The 19,316-nt window shown below is 38.9% G+C and overlaps 1 protein-coding gene across 2 annotated transcripts in view; it reads right to left on the bottom strand.

Annotated features, from left to right (window-relative positions):
* The window catches only part of dscaml1 (Down syndrome cell adhesion molecule like 1), a 155,846-nt gene that overhangs the window by 35,497 nt on the left and 101,033 nt on the right, over positions 1-19,316 (bottom strand). Inside the window, exons 8-18 of one of the 2 annotated variants that reach the window (XM_059330638.1) lie at positions 17,622-17,764; positions 16,466-16,595; positions 13,971-14,249; positions 11,516-11,644; positions 11,233-11,412; positions 9,618-9,823; positions 6,237-6,333; positions 5,316-5,444; positions 4,368-4,535; positions 3,534-3,604; positions 3,088-3,328 (exon numbers count right to left, since the gene is read on the bottom strand). In XM_059330638.1, the coding sequence (XP_059186621.1) occupies positions 3,088-3,328; positions 3,534-3,604; positions 4,368-4,535; positions 5,316-5,444; positions 6,237-6,333; positions 9,618-9,823; positions 11,233-11,412; positions 11,516-11,644; positions 13,971-14,249; positions 16,466-16,595; positions 17,622-17,764 (1,773 nt within the window). Of the gene's footprint in view, positions 1-3,087; positions 3,329-3,533; positions 3,605-4,367; positions 4,536-5,315; positions 5,445-6,236; positions 6,334-9,617; positions 9,824-11,232; positions 11,413-11,515; positions 11,645-13,970; positions 14,250-16,465; positions 16,596-17,621; positions 17,765-19,316 lie in introns of those variants that run through there. The other variant, XR_009394130.1, reaches the window with a different exon arrangement.

Below are 19,316 nucleotides of genomic sequence, written 5' to 3'. Positions count from 1 at the left end.
ACAAGAAACGACTCACCCTAACTACCATTCAAACGACAATTAAAGCCTTTGGAAGTTTTGAAGAATCTACAAAATTAAGGTCCAGTGATCCATTCTCCGACTTGCATTACTGCTTTACACAGGCATGTTCACCACACGACAACCTTAAACCTCACATATATTTTTGCCTTTTCATATTTCTGAGGAACTGTTGGATTTATGATCACTTATGTTTAAAACATATGTCAAAGTTTATTTATAGCAATACAACAAAAAGGATCTAGAAAGTGACTCTTTCAACATCTCCACCCAGGAGTTGGTGGTGGATAATTTTGGCACCATTTCTTAGTTATTTATAAGATATTTAAAAACCTAATTACAGAATTTTATGACATTTGGTTAGAAAGTAATTGGAAAGAACAAGAAATTTGTTTTTTCTTCAGATTTAGACTGAGGTGTGTTATCTAGGGTCGCGAGATGATTTCTGGGGGTCGCCAAATCATTTTGGAAGTCAGCTCTGTCTCCACTGTGTTAAAGTGTTAATGTGATTTAGTCTTTTTGGTCATTTTGTGTCTTTTTTGGTCTATTTGTGTATTTGTGTGTTCATTTTTTGTCATTTTGTGGTCAATTTGAGTCCCTTTTTGCTTAATTTTATGTCATTTTTTGGATATTTTGTGTCTTTTTGTGGTCATTTTTTGGATATTTTGTGGTCAATTTGATTATTTTTGGGGTATTTTGTGTCTTTTCTGACAAATCCCAAAGTAGCAAGTTTTTACTTTCCAAGGAGTCTCTGGCTTGAAGCTGACTGTTACACACTCAGGAGGTCAGAATGGACCTTTGAACTGATAGCAAAGGACTTAGATTAAAAGTAACAATAAAATATAATAAAATATATAACGCACATAGTTGTTGTCTGCTTCATTATTTGTCCAAAATTCGTCGTATCAGCTGAGTTTGTATGATCTGAACTGTGAGATTCTGTTCAGTGAGACAACATGCATGTTAAATTGGGGGTCGCCACTCAAAAAGGTTAAAACTACTGATCTAGGAAACATGAAATATTTCAAAAGAGTCCAAGACTGGGAATTGTTGCTAAAAATTTTTTGTTTTTGATTTAAAAACAAATCTGCCACATTCATCTAATGTATTGTCTCTCATTATGTACCACATTGTTAAGGATTGTGCAGTCTAGGAAGAGGTATCCTCATCCTAAGTGCTTTTGTAGTTCATTCAGTCATTTGCTCATTCATTTATGCATTGACTCAAAATTTGGCCTCCTCTTCTGCATGTCTCATTGTACAAGGATCACTCAGTCCTCTCTGCAGCACTGCTGATTTTGCACTGTGTGTATGAGACTATGTGTGTCCTTGGTATTTGTAAAAAGCATTTGGATGCCAGCAGCCAACATTCATTCTTGTTGTGAGACGAGAGAGAATGTAGTAATTTTAGGTTACAAAGCATGGCATGATTTGACATAGATCAGACAGTGAGACAGCAAAAAGAACAATGGCAACACAAAAAGTGCAATAACTATGAATCAAAGCCAAAGCAGACGGAGGGTGATATTTCATAGGTCTGACAGTTTACTCTTCCACTGTATTTAAAGGAGCAATGTGTAAGATTTAAAGGGCTCTATTGGCAGAAATGGAATATGGTATTAATTTGTTTTGATTAGTGTATAATCACCTGAAACTAATGATATGTTGGTATAAAATCCAGAGCGAATTTGACAGCACAATGAAACACACTGACATAAGCAACACCACCATTTCTTTCTTTCATTTCTCAACTGTTGCCAAAATAATCACTATTGCTGCTTTGAACCTGTTGTGGAAGTCAGAAATATGTCGGAAAAACCAAAACAAAGCTTGGTGAACTGCACTGCCTTTTCCAGGGACTGCGTCTGGATGCTTGACGCATTTAACTGTTATTTAATTGCAATGAATGGATCAAAAGTATGCCAAAATAACTACATCATAATGCCTGAATGCATGCTTTGTCTGGTCTGTCTGCAAGTCAGATAAGTAAACCACTTTTAAAATGCTTGCTTACTGCATGGAGTTTGGATGGATCAGAGCTAAGCTATGCAGGAAATAAATTCAAAGATGATATGTGTGCACAACACTGCGTAACACAAGTCTGAAAAGCTTGAAAAAAGGGATGTTTGAGGGGTATCCAGTTGGTTGCACCTCACCCCTAAGTGCCACAAAATCCTACATTCTGCTCCTTTAATGCACCAGGCATTTTAACTTATTGTGCTGGTCGGTAGCCCACATTTACACTACTGTTAAACAGACCAAGAGGCAATAAATGGCTTTTATACATGCTGAAATATGTAGTATCTGTGCTGTTTATTGTGATCCTCACTGTTCTGCCTTTACAAGTTAAAAAGTTAAAATAATGAGTTAATAGTTCATGAGTTAATATTAGCAAGTTCTTGGTTCAGAAAAACCGCGTCAGTGTGAGACATCTTAATTTCGTTTTACAGAAATCGCGTCCGAGTGAGCGATCTTTTTCTTAAGGCCAACTATGCTGTGTTTTTTTCTGTTGCATGCTCAGATGAGCAGAGTTGTTACATGTTACATGGTTGTATACTTTGTGATGAAGAGTTAGTTTGTTATGTTTTCTATGAATATTAGCTAATAGAATATTACTAGCTTTAGCAAAGGCTAACTGTTATCATTTTGTGTGATGTCGGATGCTAATTGAAATGTGCATATAGTGCTTGTTTGTAAGTAAGTTAATTGTATATCTGTCTGTAACAATTACAGTTTTACGGTGGGAAATAGAGATAGAGAAATAGAGACTTCATTAAAATACAAGAATAGTTAAGCCTTGTGGTTTCTTGGAGGACTAGTACACTACTACACTTTCCTAACAATAGCACTTGCCTTCAGCTGAGGTTTCCCTGTTAAGCAGTGTCTCATGGCGTCCAATCTAAAAACCCAACCAAATCCCAAAACTTCTTAGATGAACCTTTTGTTGCAAGTCTTTCTTGTACGTCCAATGTACAATTGGTGGGGCGACCTCATAGTCTCAAGCACTGAAACTATAGTTGTTTGTTTCCTTTTTCAGAAAAAGTATTGCTATTAAGGGTAGTACACTCACCATCTTCCAGTGTTGTAGCATTGATCTCTGAGCTCGAGGGTCCTGTGCCGGCTCTGTTAAAGGCCTGGACAACCACACCATACTGGGCAAACTTCTTCAGGTTGTCCAGGGTGTAGACCTCACTGTCTCCAGTGGCCTTCATCTCCACGATGCTGTACTGGCCGTTACTGCCCGGGCCGTTCTCTCTGTAGCCGATCTGGTAACCCCGGATCACCCCGTTCTGCAGTTCCTTCCTGGGAGCCTGAAGAATGGAAATACATACTGTTTATAAAGTGCATGACTATTTGCCAACCTAACAAACTGAATACACTGAAAAGCAATCAGTATAACACACATAATAATGTGCAAAAATGTGTAATGAGGCAAAGTTACACACACAAATGACCTTTGAGCAAGAACAGTACGTAGCTGTTGAGACGTTTTGGCAGACGGTTTTAATACTTTACCTTCCAGGTGACCCTGATGCTCTGAGAGGTCACCGGCTGCAGGATCACTTCCATGGGAGGACCATCAGGCTCTACAGGGACAAAGAAAGGGCCCGAGGGGTTGAGGAAGAAGCATTTCGCTACTGTCGAACAAACATTCTTTGGCTTTCATCTTCCAAGTAAGTCTTGTGGCCCTAAAATACTCTGATCTACAGCTTTCTAAGATTGAGATGGAAAAAATTCTTATTCAAGGGCACACGTCGGTGGAATAAAAGCCAATATAAGCAGCAAAAGTGAAATATTTGCTCACATTCACATTAGAGCAGTGCACTGCAAAAAAAGCCAACTTGTATTTTTTGGCCTAAAACAGTGATTTAATTTGGTAAAACTTGGAAATATAAATTATTGACATTTAGGGCAATAATGTAAGTTAGCACAACAAAGGAAGCCAGTTGTCTGCTCAAAAACAAGTTTGTGAGTTGTTGTTACTTATATCTTTAAGTTGGGGTTCACAACAAGGGACAATAGTTCTGCTAACTCTTATTTCTTTGTTGTGAAATTCGGTCATTAGCGACAGCTAGCGGCTAACTGATGCTAGCGGCGCTGATTGTTACAACTACAAGAGTAGCCATTAGCGTATCAATGCTAACTCAAAATTGTGGTCGCAGCATTAGCTGACATTTCATAGCGGCTTTACAATCGTGCCAGAGAAATTCAGAGTTGAGCAAACTCAAACACGAAACTTAAAATATTTAGTTTAATTGTCCAACTTAAAATTTTATCGAAGTTTGTTGCATTGAAATTTTGAGTTCACCCAACTTTTCTTTTTTTGCAGTGTGGTGTCAGGATACTTACGTGCTTCCTCTGTGCTGATGGTGAGTTCCTTGCTGGCCTCGCTCTTGCCTATTGCGTTGTAGGAGTACATGCGGATACTGTAGACCGAGGCGGGGTGAAGGTCCACTATGTTGGCCTGATTGTTGGTGGGGGAGATGTTTCGAGTGGCATGCTTCAGCTCCCAGGTATCTGACAGGGGGAAGAGAATTTTGAATACTACTTGAAATACACTTTTATATTTATTTAAGGAGTTTTATTTTCTCACTCTTAGCAATATTGTCTTATTTTTTCCCTATAATATTCCTACAGAAAAGCAGTGGTGGAATGTCACTAAGTACATTTACTCAAGTACTATACTTAAGTAAAATTTAGAGGTACTTGTACTTTCCATTTTATGTAACTTTAAAGATTTATTCCACTACATTTCGAGGCGAATATTGGACTTTTTACTCCACTGCATTTATGTGACAGTTTTAGTTACTTTTCAGGTCAAGATTTAACCTGAAAAACATGATCAATTTAAAGTGATTAGACATTTTTTTTTAAATAACCTCATAACAGTATATTAAGTTGTTAAAATGAGCCTTATCCTGAAAAATAAAATAAAATCTTGCTTACATAAAAGCATCAATAATAAAAATCCAATAATATATTTGGGATGCATGAAACAATCTGAGTAGATCCATTCTGCATAACGAGTACTTTTACTTTTGATACTTTAAGTACATTTTGATGCTGATACTTTTACCTAAGTAAGTTTTGCATGCAGGACTTTTACTGGTAGTGGAGTAATGTTACAGTGTGGCATTAGTACTTTTACTTAAGTAAGGGATCTGAATACTTTTTCAACCACTGCAGAGAAGTAACTTCTTGAAAATCTTGAAAAATGCATTTTTGTATTTTACCTATTTTATTCAGTAGGAATTAAAAACAGCACCAACAGCTGTCTGATGCACTCTTTTCACTTACCTGTCTTGTTCTTATACTCAATATCATATGAGGTAATGACGCTGTTTCCATCAAATCTCTGTGTCCACCGGAGGTTCATACTGCGATCTTTCACTTCTCGCACCTCTAACTCTGGAGGGTCAGGGGGCTCTGAGGATGTAAATGAGCAGGTTTAAAGGCAAAATAAAGGAAGAGAAGGTAGTACCAAAAGAGACCATTTTAGTTGGAACACTGCAAAAAAGCCAACTTGTATTTTTTGGCCTAAAACAGTGATTTAATTTGGTAAAACTTGGAAATATAAATTATTGACATTTAGGGCAATAATGTAAGTTAGCACAACAAAGGAAGCCAGTTGTCTGAAATTCGGTCATTAGCGAAAGCTAGCGGCTAACTGATGCTAGCGGCGCTGCTTGTTACAGCTACAAGAGTAGCCATTAGCGTATCAATGCTAACTCAAAATTGTGGTCACAACATTAGCTAACATTCATAGCGCTGTTACAATTGTGCCAGAAAAATTCAGAGTTGAACAAACTCAAAAACAAAAAATTTAAATATTTAGTTTAATTGTCCAATTTGTCTACATGAGTAGCCATTAGCGTATCAATGCTAACTCAAAATTGACATTTCATAGTGGTATTACAACTGTGCCAATTCAGCACATTGCAGAAGTTAGCAGAAGTAAGGATTAAAAGTTATTACAATGTAAAATTATAAGTTAGTACAACTTACAGTTGAGTTGACAAAAGTCTGAATTCAGAGTTGAGCAAACTCAAAAACAAAACTTAAAATATTTAGTTTAATTGTCCAACTTTTGTTTGTTGCCTTGAAATTTTGAGTTCACCCAACTTTTCTTTTTTTGCAGTGAAGGAGGAAGAGCAGGTTTGTATATATTTTATCAATATGAAGAGGAGATGGTGCATGCATTTGTACAGGAATGGTTACCTTGCACAGTGAGCTGGATAAGGCCTCGTCCTTCTCCATAAGAGTTGATAGCATGACAGGAGAAGAAGACTGAATCCTCACGCTCTGCTGGCTTTAGCTGTTGGCAGAAAGGTAAAAAGAGACATGTCAAAGAGACAAATAACTCCGTCTTTGTGTGTGAAGCACAGCTTGGTGATGGTTGAAGTGGCCCGCTGAGTTTTCTCTCTACCGTTCATGTTTGGTATTTAGGTGACTCACTAAGTGCACAGCATTGGGAGGGGAGGTGCAATAGGGGAAGTTTTACCAGTCCAGTGTCAGGCGGCAGGCAGGGTTAAACTGAAAACACACTTAGGAGATTTGGGAAAGGACATTTTGGTCTGAGGAAGCGGTTTTCTCCAACACAACCACAAACTGTAAATGCTGATTTTAACCTGAACATCCGCAGCGTGCAGGTGGCCTGACTGTGAGTCAACCACACACACACCAGAGATCAGAAGATTTGCATTTATTCAGGGAAATTTTGGTTAGCATTGCAGCATAACAGTCACTGTAGTTGGTGAGAATATACACTACCGGTCGAAAGGTTTAGGAAACCCCAATTTTTCCAGTTTTTTATTGAAATTCAAGCAGTTCAAGTCAAATGAACAGCTTGAAAGGGTACAAAGGTAAGTGGTGAACTGCCAGAGGTAAATAAAAAAAGGTAAGCTTAACCAAAACTGAAAGATAATGTACATTTCAGAAACAAGAAATGGGTTAACAACTTAACTCTATGGAGTCTTGGGCTATTTTGTCCATTTTTGACTTCTTTTCATGTCTTTGTAAGTAATTTTGTGTCTTTTTTTTGGTCATTTTGTGTCTTTTTTTAGTCCTTTAGTCCAACATAAAATGTGATTTTGAATCTTTTTTTTACTTTCAAAACACTATCATGCTCAATAAAGAATTTTAAATGTTGCAAATGTGCATTAATTTCAGAGTACACTGAGACATTAAACTGCATCGTTTTCAATTAAATTCTGGAAAAGTTGGTGTGTTCTAAAACTTTTGTCCAGTAGTGTACCTCATACACCTCTGCAACAATAAACACCAAATCCCCTAAAATAACCCGGATTATATCAAATCAATGTCATCCTCAGAACTCAATGGATTCAGAGTTTTCCTTTTTTTTTTACTTTTTAGTATAATCATCCAGCTGCATCAATCATCAACATTTTTCCAATGCTATATATAAGCTGAAGCATTTCATTTTAACATGCAGTCACTGTAGACCTGTGGCTGCTGTGACCAACATGGTGTACTGGAGCAGAATTATGTCATTGTGACTTTTGGTATTTTCAGACAAACATTGGTTTAGTTATAAATAAAAATGGAGAAATCTTTCCTTTTTAGCATCATATGTTCAAGTGTACCAGGGTTTTCCGCTATATTCATTAAGTAGCGGCTGCCAGCTGCTGCTAAATTATGCCCGCCGCTACTTCAGAATAGGGGATTGTTTTATTTTTTAGATTCTGTAGCAGTGACCACAGCGGTCTCTTGCCGCGGGGACGAGAGAATGGAGATGTCAAAACAACCGTAACAGCGCAAGCACTCTGTCAGTATGACTAGAGTTTCAGAGTGAGGCCATCAGTCAGCCTCCACTTATTTTCCTGGTGCTTGTATTTACTAAGCCTTACGGTAAGATGTCATGTTAGACTTGCCTTCAAAAAATAAGAGCACATGGATGTGTGAACAAAGTACACCACATAATTTACAAAAAGACTGTAAAAATATGACGCGTTAAATAAAACAGAAGAACCCTTATTCTCCTTTACAACAATTCAATAAAATATGCAATGATTAAGATGGAATAGTGGCATTAAAATGTGCGAGAGGCACCAAATTTAGGCTTTTAGGGGAAAAAAATTATCCCTGGACCCCCCTACTTTGTTCGGGTCCCTCCATCATAGTCTCACAAAATTATGTGGGAAACACTGGTTCTAAAGCTTGTTTTGCAGTTGAGAGTCATTTTTTAATACTTTACCCTTTAACCCCGCTGCTGAAAAAAATCATAGCGGAAACACTGTGTACAGAACATTTGTTTCCTCTCAGGAGATGCTGGTCTGGACTCCAAACTGCTGATATGTCGCTAATGTTAAACAGTTAGATAGGCCATAACTGTTGTCTACTGTTATAAATTCCCTTTGTGACCAACAAATACACCCTATTAATCTGTTAATTTGATTATATTGATATTGTTGATTTAAACAGGTTAATAATTTATTCAGGCACTTTTTAGTTCAGTCTGTTTGAGTCGGGCAGTTTACAGGGCAGCTATGTTTACATTCGGGGGTCCGTAGAATCAGCATGTGTTGAACAATGTGTGTGTGTGTACTGACGTGCTGCTGAAAAAGTTTAAGATAAAGAAATTAAAGTAAAAACGGTGTCCTTATTCCCTAACCGGAGTACGCTCACAGGTGAAAAGTCCCAGCACAACACTTTCCCCCTATAGTTCTTTAATATCTACCTTTAAAATACTCCAACACACTGACAGACATGATAATGGATTCTGTCTACACTCAATTTTATCTGCAGCAGGCAAAGAAAAAGGCACACTAGAATGTCTCATAAAAACGGATCTCAAACAGACAAAAGAGGAAATGGAAAGCTATCTATTTGTCAACTAAATAATAGTCATAAAGACGTTGCCGCCTGATTCCATGAATTAGATGCTCTACCACAGCGGTTCCCAAACTTTTTTAGCCGTGCACCCCCTTCTATGTCCCAACCGGGTTGACGCACCCCCAATCCCCCACACCTTCAAAAAAAACAAAATGCAATAAGCTTTTTTATAGCCATATTGAAGGCGGCATGTTTAATCATGCTCAAATGACCAGAACACACATATAATAAAATAATCACCATAACAATCGCATTTGAATTAATCTGAAATACAGTTTCAATATAATGCAACAAATTTATGCACAAACTTCCACTTTTAAGAGCAAAGAGGATGATGACAGGCTCAGGATCAGAGGCAGAAAGCACATAAGTTGGGAAAATGTTATAATATTTTTAGCCGTGTTGAACAAAAATTGTTTAGCGTGGCGCTAAACAACCCTGTTATCATAACACGGGTTGGAAAAATGAAAGAAGATAACTTCTACGCTTCATTTTAAGATGAAGTGCATTATGAATAGTCTGCATTTATTAATTAATTAATATTACACTTTTTGATTTTACATTTTATAAAAGAAATGTTTATTTATGCGTCTTTATTGTGTGGGGGGAAAAAAATTTAATTGTGTAATTATCAGACCGCCATTACATTTTTCATCTCGCGCACCCCCTAGCAGCAGCCCGTGCACCTCCAGGGGTCCACGCACCACACTTTGGGAATCCCTGCTCTACCATATAAATGCTTCTTACCTTGAGCGTAGACAACACCTCGTCTGTCTTCTCATTGGGACTGGTGGTAATGGAGTATCGGGGGTTGCGGTCAGGGTCGATGACCGTGTCCCCTCTCTCCCAGCGGATGATGATGGGCCATTCTCCCCTGGCTGTGCAGTTCAGCTCCTTCAGGTGACCCTTCTTAGCCATGGTGGTGTTGGGGTGACTGGTGATCATCGCGGGGACTGGAAGGAGAAGGGAAATGGAGTGTGAGATGAAGAGAAGGTGAAGACAAATGACAGGAAATGGTGACGGCAAACAGATTGATGAGGGGGATATTAGATGATAGAGGCGGAGGGGGGGAGGAAAAGAAGGAGTAAGTGGATAATAAGCAGGGTTTAAGTGGAAAGGGAGAAAGAAGGGAAAGAGGGGGAGAGGAGAAGAGTAGGACAGGCGGCAGTTAAAAAGGTGGAGTTCAGAGTAGCCAAGTTCCATTGCAGTAGAGTAATGAAGAGCTATGGTCAATGAGGTAAAGTCAATAAACCTCCTCTCTCATTCTCCAATAGTTAACACGGGGGTCTAGGTGAATGAAGAAGCAGAAACGATACACTCTACCTTCACGTGCACTCTATACACAAAATCACTCACAATCTTCTTTCTCTGGCCGGCACACACACACACACACACACACTCACTCATTCGCACACATACACACACAATACCGATCTGAGGAGGGTTCTGCTGTTTTGTTTTCATCACTTATTCATCGCACCCTCCCTCTTCTCCTCTTTTCCTCCCTCTCCGCTGAGCGAAACAGACAGAATTGAGGGAGGCAGAGGAGAGGAACGGTTCAATCAATAACACTAACACCAGAAGGAGAGAGAGAGAGAGGAGAGGAAGAGAGAGAGAGAGGGGCAATCCTGTGATAGCAGAACACAGTGAAACTAGGGCTTGTATTTATGTGCACCTGGTTATATGTGTCTGTGTGTGCAAGTGTCAAAAGAAGCCAGATATTAAACGTTAACATCTCTTTTGCTGGTATAGCTGTTCAGTAAGGCCACTGTATTGCATGCTACTACACACACTGCCCTCTTATAATGCTCGACTTAATGTTGACAGTCTCTGTGTTTGTGTGTGTGCATGCACATTTTCCCTATGCATGTTCACATTGCATTACATATGGTGTAACTGACAGGGAGGGCAGGATGAGAGAGATTGATTGCAGATAATGATTAAGCTCAAAGTGTTTTTGATTGTCTGTAGACAGATCTCAGGAGTCAAAAGATCAATCGCTCAGTTGCTCGCTTTCCCACTACTGCCTGTCACACACACACACACACACACACACACACCCTTCTCTCTCCCAGTATTTTTTATTGTTTTGCTTCTACGTCCATGGTCACCTTTGCTCCAACAATTCATCAGTGTACTTGCGTGTGTGTGTGTGTGTGTGTGTGTGTGTGTATTCATGCCAACAGAGCACAGGGAGAGAAGTGCGAGCTGGCTCATTGGTTCGACACAGTTAGCGAGCGTGTGTGCGTGAAGACTGATAAAGCCGGAGCACTGGAGCATCCCAGATGGCCTCACCGCAGTCATCTACGCTATGAAGAACTCGTACTCTGCTACATTAACCCGTGTGAGTTCGTATACTCACTCTTAACAGTGAGGACCATGCTCTTGCTGATGTCTGAGCCCACGCCATTGGAGGCCTGACAGAGGTAGAAGCCACGATCTTCCTCCAGGACATGTCTGATGAGTAGAGAGCCGTTATTCATGATCTGGATACGGCCCGTCAGAGGCACAGGGTGGTACTGCTGCGGATTCCCAATACCCGCTGGACAGAAAGAGAAGATTATAATGAATTGTACAGTTACTGATGATGCCTGGATTTTTTTTTTTTTACTGTGGGTGGTATGAATAAAACATTGGTCACGTACCTAGTGCACCTTTGGCATGCTTCCACATGACCTTAGGAGGAGGGTATCCATCTACTGAACAGTTTAGGATCCCAGCCTTCCCATAGATCCCATCCTGATTATTGGGCTGAACCACAAACCGAGGAGGCACTGGAGCAAGAAGGAGAGGAGACGTGAATAAAAAAGACAAAAACTGTTTTGTTTTTTTGGCTCTTTGCCACATTGTTCATCATCATATTTAATATTTCCTGCAGGAAAAGTACACAGCATTTCAGTCAGGACATCATCAACACTACTGCTGTTCCACTTAACTTTTCATCTGCCATCTTAACCCATTATGGCCTAAAACGCCTGTAAAACCCATCCATCCATCCATCCATTTTCTTCCGCTTATCCGGGGCCGGGTCGCGGGGGCAGCAGGCTAAGCAGGCCTGTAAAACCTCTGGGCGATTTTAAAATAACCCCCTAAAACCTGAAGTTTTTCTGTAAATTCAACAGAAGTGTCAACGCTTCTACTAAATAATAGATTTTTCAACCTCTGTAGCAGATAGAAATGAAATTCAAAAAGTATTTGAGAGCTTATACAAATACTACAAAACGACGTATCCGCTTTCCAGGCTTCAATGGGTTAATTGTGATGAAATGGAATAAATTCAAGATCCAGTTTAAGGGGAATACCACTGATTTTCAGTGGTGAAAGAACGATTCAGATTATAAACTTAAGTAAAGGTACCAATAGGCTACAATAATGGCTACAAAAAATGTAAATGTAGTCAGTTAAAAGGAAAAGTATGAGTGGTAAATCGGCTGCACTTGTATTTTGTTTTTCTAGTCTTAGTGAACACTCAAAGTGCTTTAACACATTCATACTGGAGGCTGAGGCCCTACTGGTGCCAAACCATCAGGAATGCAATCACACACCGATGATCCCAGCATCGGGAGCAATTTGGCTTTCAGTATCTTGCCCAAGGATACTTCGACATGTAGGCTGCCATGGTCAGGTATCGAACCTCCGACTTTCCGATCAGTGGAGACCGCTCTACCAACAGAGGCACAGCCGCCCCTGCTGCCAGTTGCTGCTATGAAAAGCAGCAGAACTGGCTCTAAAGAAAAGTGGCTGATATTATTATGTGCTATTATCCCAGCAAACATTGGTCGAACTCTGACGTTGAAAAATGGCCAAAAATAGTCCCGTTGCCAAAAACTGCACGAGGTTAAGGTGGATGGCAAGATGGTGAAGTTGTACCCATGTCCAATAATGGTTCAGTCAGAGCCTCTCTTACAAAGCAGGAAATAATAATAGAAAAAATAAAGTGGATGTGTCATGTTTTCTTTAATAAAGCTGATAGGAAGTGTGAAGGAGGAGACGAAGCAGAGAAGGCGTTCAATGCACATTTAATCCACACAACGTCAGAATCAGTTCTGGCGTGCTAGAGAATGAACGAGCGAATACAGAGACTGAAAGTTGTTAAATAATCTCGCTCGCTGCCAGTTATTTTGGTACATTGAAGGTTTCTAAAGCATGGTCCTTTTCATTGGTGGAATGTAACAAAGTACATTTACTCAAGTACTGTACTTAACTGCAATTTTGAGGTACTTGCACTTTACTTGAGTATTTTTTTATGTAACTTTAAACTTCTACTCCACTACATTTAGCATGCTGTACAGATGTGCAATACAAATTCAACACCATGTTTTATGTTCATTATCATGTGCAATATATCTGCATATTACATCACTTATTCCTTATTCATCACTCCTTATTTTAATGTTTATATTGTCAAATTTATATATATATTATACATTACATATTGTTACCTATTTTGTTCATTTTTTTTCTTATATTATCCTATATTTTTATTGTTTTTGAAATTGTTTTTGTAACTTTGGAGCAATCTGGAACCAGAATTTCCATCGGGATGAATAAAGTTCTCTCTTATCTTATCTTAAAACATTCCTTTTTAGCAAAACCTTTGGTTCCTCCCATCTAGATGGTTTTTAGATTATGTATGTATGTTTTCTGTTTTTAGCTGTTTTTTTCATTTTTTATCCTTTTTATAATTAGACTGTTATGCTTTTAACCTGTAGCACTTTGAGATTTCCTGTAATGTAAAGTGCATTATAAATAAAATGTATTATCATTATCATTATCATTATCATTATCATTATCATTCTTATCTTACCTTATCTTATCTTATCTTATCTTGTCTTATCTTATCTTATTGTATCTTATCTTATCTTATCTTATCTTATCTTATCTTAAGTGTAATCCTTGAGAAGCATCAACAGTCAGGATATATTAGCCTCTGCTCTTAATTTTGACCATACTTTTAATAATCATCTCATAAGTCACCACATTTAATTTTAGTGCAATACTAAATCACTCCACTACTATTTTTAAATGTCCCGTTTCTTTCTTCACCCTACAACCGTTTCAAAATATCATTCATTCTCCATATCACTCCTCTTCTCCTACCTGTTACTGTGAGCTGCCTCTCCGTGCTGACAGTGGCGGCGTCGTTGCTGGCGATGCAGGTGTAGTTGCCGTTGTGTTTGAGCGACACCTTGGATATCTGAAGTGAGCTCATGAACTCCTTTGTGTCGATGGTGATGCCCGAGGAGGGCACGATCTCCTGCCCGTCCTTGCGCCACGTGATGCGTATGGGCATGTCTCCAGACGACACCACGCAGGCGATGTACATCAATTTACCGATGGAAGTCGGTGGAAAGTCAAATGGCTGGATCAGTGGAGGAACTGAGAGAGGTAGAGAAGGGCACGATGAAAGAGTGAGCAAGAGAGGAGAGTGATGGGGTTTCAGATGTGTAGAGAGGAAGGGAGAGTAAATAGAAATGTAGGAGGATTGAGGGGAAAATAGTGGAACGAGATAAAAGAAGATAAGTAAAAGAGACAGAAGAGGCAGATCAAGTCAAGGAAATATATGATGAAAAGGAGAAAGCGGGGGAGAAAAAAGAGCAAGGACAGGCAACAGGGTGAAATAAAGGGTAGATAGAGAGAAGACAGAATAAGGCAAAGAGGGAATGGAAATAAAGAAAAAAAAAGATGAATGAAAACAGTTAGAGGGTTGTTTAAATGAGCGGGGTGAGTAAGAGGTGAAGACAGAGATTTGAGGCAGATATGAATAAGTGAAGGATAGAGAAAAGAGAGAGGAGAAAGAGAGAGAGAGGCAGATGTAAAGACAGGGAGAATACGGGTAGACACAGATTTTGAAGATTCGAGGGCATTGAAAGGACATGGGGTGGAAGAGTGAGTGATGTAAAGGGAGAAAGAGATAGAGGAGGGGGACATAAAGACAGAGTGAGGCCAGGGTTCACAATGTGCCATTTTCACCTGACAAGATAATTGGTAAACCAGTCTGTCTGATTTCTGGAGTCTCACATCTAAGCCCCCGGACCCCCAAAGCTTCCAAACCACCACAGCCTGTCCTACTAGCCCACTACCCACTCTGCAGCCGCCTGTGCCCCCTACCAATCCCTCCACTCCACCCCACCCTGCCCTGCTAAAGCCAGCCCATAATAGCTGCTCTAATTAGAGCCCCATCCGCAGGGGGAAGAACGGTGTTGCTATGGAGAGCGGCGGAGGTGATGGCGGTGGTTTGGAGTGGAGGAGGGGGGGAGGGTGGGGGGGTTACAGCTGAGACATCTGGGGGATTTAATCTGGGCCTCGTTAAAATTCATCTAATTAAATCAGAGACATGACGAGCACACATTCATACAAGCACATACCTACATCCACATGCAAAAAATGCACATACACACATTTATGTGCATGCAAGTGTACACACACATATGCATGTATGTGCAAAAAAACCCACTAAAAACACTCAAAAAACACACATCCAACACCCAAATCAGGTCCACCGAGGATTTAGGACAACTTCCTAAAACAAACATGTCATGCTATCGCTGCGGAGCGAAATAAGCTACAAGATGATGTTCAGAATATATACAGCACACACACTCCGTCATCCGTCCCTTAATCAGGGGTTAGAAGAGGCAATGCGTATAATTTTCTTAATTCCCTCTCTGTTTCACTAACACCCTCCTACTGCAAAAACTCACTCCATCCCTCGTACAATCACCCTCTTTTACATTCAGAATGGTTTCCACTGCAATTTCAACATCACGGCGCAATAAAACACACCTAGCCTCACGTAATTCTATATATCTATATATTTTACTTTCAGTATGTCCACCTGATTGGGCAAACTCCCACAAAACATTAGAGCACTCCAGCTATTCTCAACCTTGGGGTCCCGACCCCAATTGGGGTCGCGAGATGGTTTCTGGGGGTCGCTAAATCATTTTGGAAGTCAGCTCTGTCTCCACTGTGTTAAAGTGTTCATGTGTTAATGTGTTTTAGTCTTTTTGGTCATTTAATGTCTTTTTTTTGGTCATTTTGTGTCTTCTTCGGTCATTTTGTGTCTTTTTTGGTCTATATGTGTATTTGTGTGGTCATTTTTTGTCATTTTGTGGTCAATTTGAGTCCCTTTTTGCTTAATTTTATTTCATTTTTTAAATATTTTGTGTCTTTTTGTGGTCATTTTTTTGTCAATTTGTGGTCAATTTGGTTATTTTTGGGGTATTTTGTGTCTTTTCTGACAAATCCCAAAGTAGCAAGTTGTTACTTTCCAAGGAGTCTCTGGCTTGGAGCTGACTGTTACACACTCAGGAGGTCAGAATGGACCTTTAAACTGATAGCAAAGGACTGAGATTAAAAGTAACAATAAAATATAAAAAAATATATAACGCACATAGTTGTTGTCTGCTTCATTATTTGTCCAAAATTCGTCGTATCAGCTGAATTGGGGGTCACGACTCAAAAAGGTTGAGAACTACTGGAGCACACAACAAGTTAGATTATGCTGTGTGCTGTATGTCACTGTCCATCCTAGCCACAAGTAAAAAAACTGTGAAATGACAAATTTTAAAACGATCAACAATCCGACTGACCTTTGACCGTGACGTAGACGGTCTGCGTGATGAAGAGCTGCGGTTGGATGAGCACGCTGCAGACGTAGGCGCCCTCGTCCATCCCCTTCTGAACATCGCTGAGCTTCAGAGTCCCGTTTTCATACACCACCTGACCAGACAGCATGGTGTTACACTCAGACATGAGACATGCATGGTCTGCTTATTCATATGAAGGCTGTCAGAATATCAGATTTTCAGTCCATGACCAAAATAATTCACAATAACAATTGTATCACAATAAATCTATATATTTCAAATAATAATAATAATAATAATAATAATAATAATAATAATGCTATCAGTCTAATAATTCTTTAACATTCCTGTTATGTTCGTTTCTCATGCAGGAACAGTAATACATCTTTATTATATATCCAAAAGTGTCAGAAACTAAAAAATCGTATTAAACATTGTTTATATTTCATTAATAACTCCATTACAAGCCATTTCCATCAATTTCTGCATTTTGTGTTTGTATCTGTCAAATTCCTGTTATGTTAAGCGACTTTGAGTACCTTTAAAAGCACTATAAAATTGAATGTATTATTATTATTATTATATTTAGTGCAATGGTGTTCTTAACCTCTCACAGATCATGGCTCAATGAGGATAATTCACTTGTTTTTTACTAAAAAAATGCATATTAAAACTTTTTTTATATACATTAGAAATACCTGCATATAAAATATAATGGTTTTACATGATGTTGATTTATTTTTGATTTTCCCTTAAATTTTTATTGTTTTTTTTCTTTTTATGAAAAAATACCTAATTCATAAATGTATACAGAGCTATGAATTTGAATGATATAATGCCAAGTTTAAACATGTGCTAAAAGAAGACACCCTCATTTGCTTTGTGCCTTCATTTGTTTCTGCTGAGTTTTAGTTTAGGTTATTAAAGTATAATTTTAAATTTGGTTTACAGCTCTTTTAGAAAACAGACAAAGCCAGGACAATAACTAATTCTAAGTTATTCCTGTTATTATTTATTTATTTGTGTAATATTTGTGCATAAGACTGAGAAAAGGGCCAGATGATAGGCTGAACAGTGTACTGATGTTATGCAGAGCTGTATGGAAAGAAGTTATGTGTTTCTGTTTTCTTTGTGCAGAAATGCAAAACATGAAATCCACCTGGCGATGGTTGTCAGGCAGCAGAAGCCCCTCCTTGTACCAGTTGATTGAGTAATAAGGGTAACCAATCACACGGCAGTTTATGAACGAGTTTCTTCCTGCCACTGCAGTGATGTTCTTCATAGGCCGAATCCTCGGTGGACCTGATGGGGAAAGAGAGAGAGAGATGGAGATGGAGAGAAAGAAAGAGAGATGGGTTGACCAGAGGGAGAAAGAGAGGGGAAAAGGAGAAGATCATTAGTTGATGTTGTCAAAAGCAGGTTGTGGAATTTTAGGAATAAAGGGGAGTGGTGATAGGGAAGGGAGTAAGGGAGTAGGGAAGAGACAGAAGAGGAAAAAAAGCATATAGGAGTGTAAGAAGAGAGAGAGGTTGGAGTGTCTTTCCTGAATGGTAAAGGTTTTCTGGAGGAATTTCTGACTAATTATCTGCTGAAAATCTATTTCGTCCATCCCAGAAACGTGTTGAGGGAAATACAATAACTCAGCTGTTTATGTCAACTAAAAATTAGCTCCACGAAATGCCTTTAAACGTTAGGTTTCAGCTTTAGGCAGAGGGAAACAAAAAGTGTGTGAATGTTATGGATCTTGCCCACGGAAATAAACAGCTAACACTGTTTCCCAGAGTAACAGACATAAACCAAACGCATGAATACAGTAAAAGGTTTCAGGCTTCAGAGCAGCAGCGATAGTGTTATTGTTTACAGGTCAGACTGGATTAGCGATGACAATTTCATTTAATGTTACTGACATTTAAACAAACCAACATTTATCGTAACCGACTACACAACTAGTCTAAAAAGAGCGAGCAACAAAGAGAAAAGGGAGCGGGAGAAACAGAGGAAAACTAAACTTGCACTTAACTTAATGTTGGACTGTAAAAGCACAATTTTAACATATTTTCATATATGATTGCTCATTCTTGCAAGCCAAACACCTCCTGACTCCTGTTTCATGATAAATGCAAATGTAATAATTGTTTGATTTAATGTGGACCAGGAAGAATAGTCTTCATCTCTATGAAGACTAATGGGGATCCAAAGGATACAATAAACAATAAACAATAAACTAGCCCTGTGAAAACAAAGCTTATGTTATTTTCTAACAGTAAAAAATTGCCTCAAATGGTTCCCCCAGTGTCCACTCTTGAGGGCAGCGAAATAGAGTTGGTTCATATGTATAAATACTTAGGAGTCTTAATTGATGATTCACTCACTTCAAGCCACACATAGGAAATCTTGTGAAGAAGCTGAGGTTAAAATTGGGTTTTTATTTTCGAAGTAAGTTGTGTTTTTCTTTTAATGTAAAAAAAACGTCTTGTCACTGCAACATTTTTATCTGTGTTGGATTACGGAGATCTTTTGTACATGAATGCTGCTGATCAATGTCTTAGAATGATTGATACTGTTTATCAGCTTCTTTGAGGTTCATTACTAACTGTAAGATGTCCACTCACCATTGTGAATTATACTCTGGGGTAGGATGGCCTGCTCTGGCCACTCGAAGGGCTAGTCATTGGTATACTTTCATCTAAAAGGTAATATTGGGACTGCTGCCTTCGTACATTTGCAGCTTAATTACTGTGAGAAATGCTGGATCTTATTTTCTTCGTTCACAAGATCAATTGTTGCTTTCTGTCCCTTTATTCTCGTACAGAGTTGGGTAAAAGGGCATTTGTTTACTCTGCACCTTATGCTG

This window comes from Centropristis striata, chromosome 4 (assembly GCF_030273125.1).
Source record: "Centropristis striata isolate RG_2023a ecotype Rhode Island chromosome 4, C.striata_1.0, whole genome shotgun sequence".
In the NCBI taxonomy this organism is placed as follows: domain Eukaryota; kingdom Metazoa; phylum Chordata; class Actinopteri; order Perciformes; family Serranidae; genus Centropristis; species Centropristis striata.
This window is presented reverse-complemented; position numbering and strand designations above follow the sequence as displayed.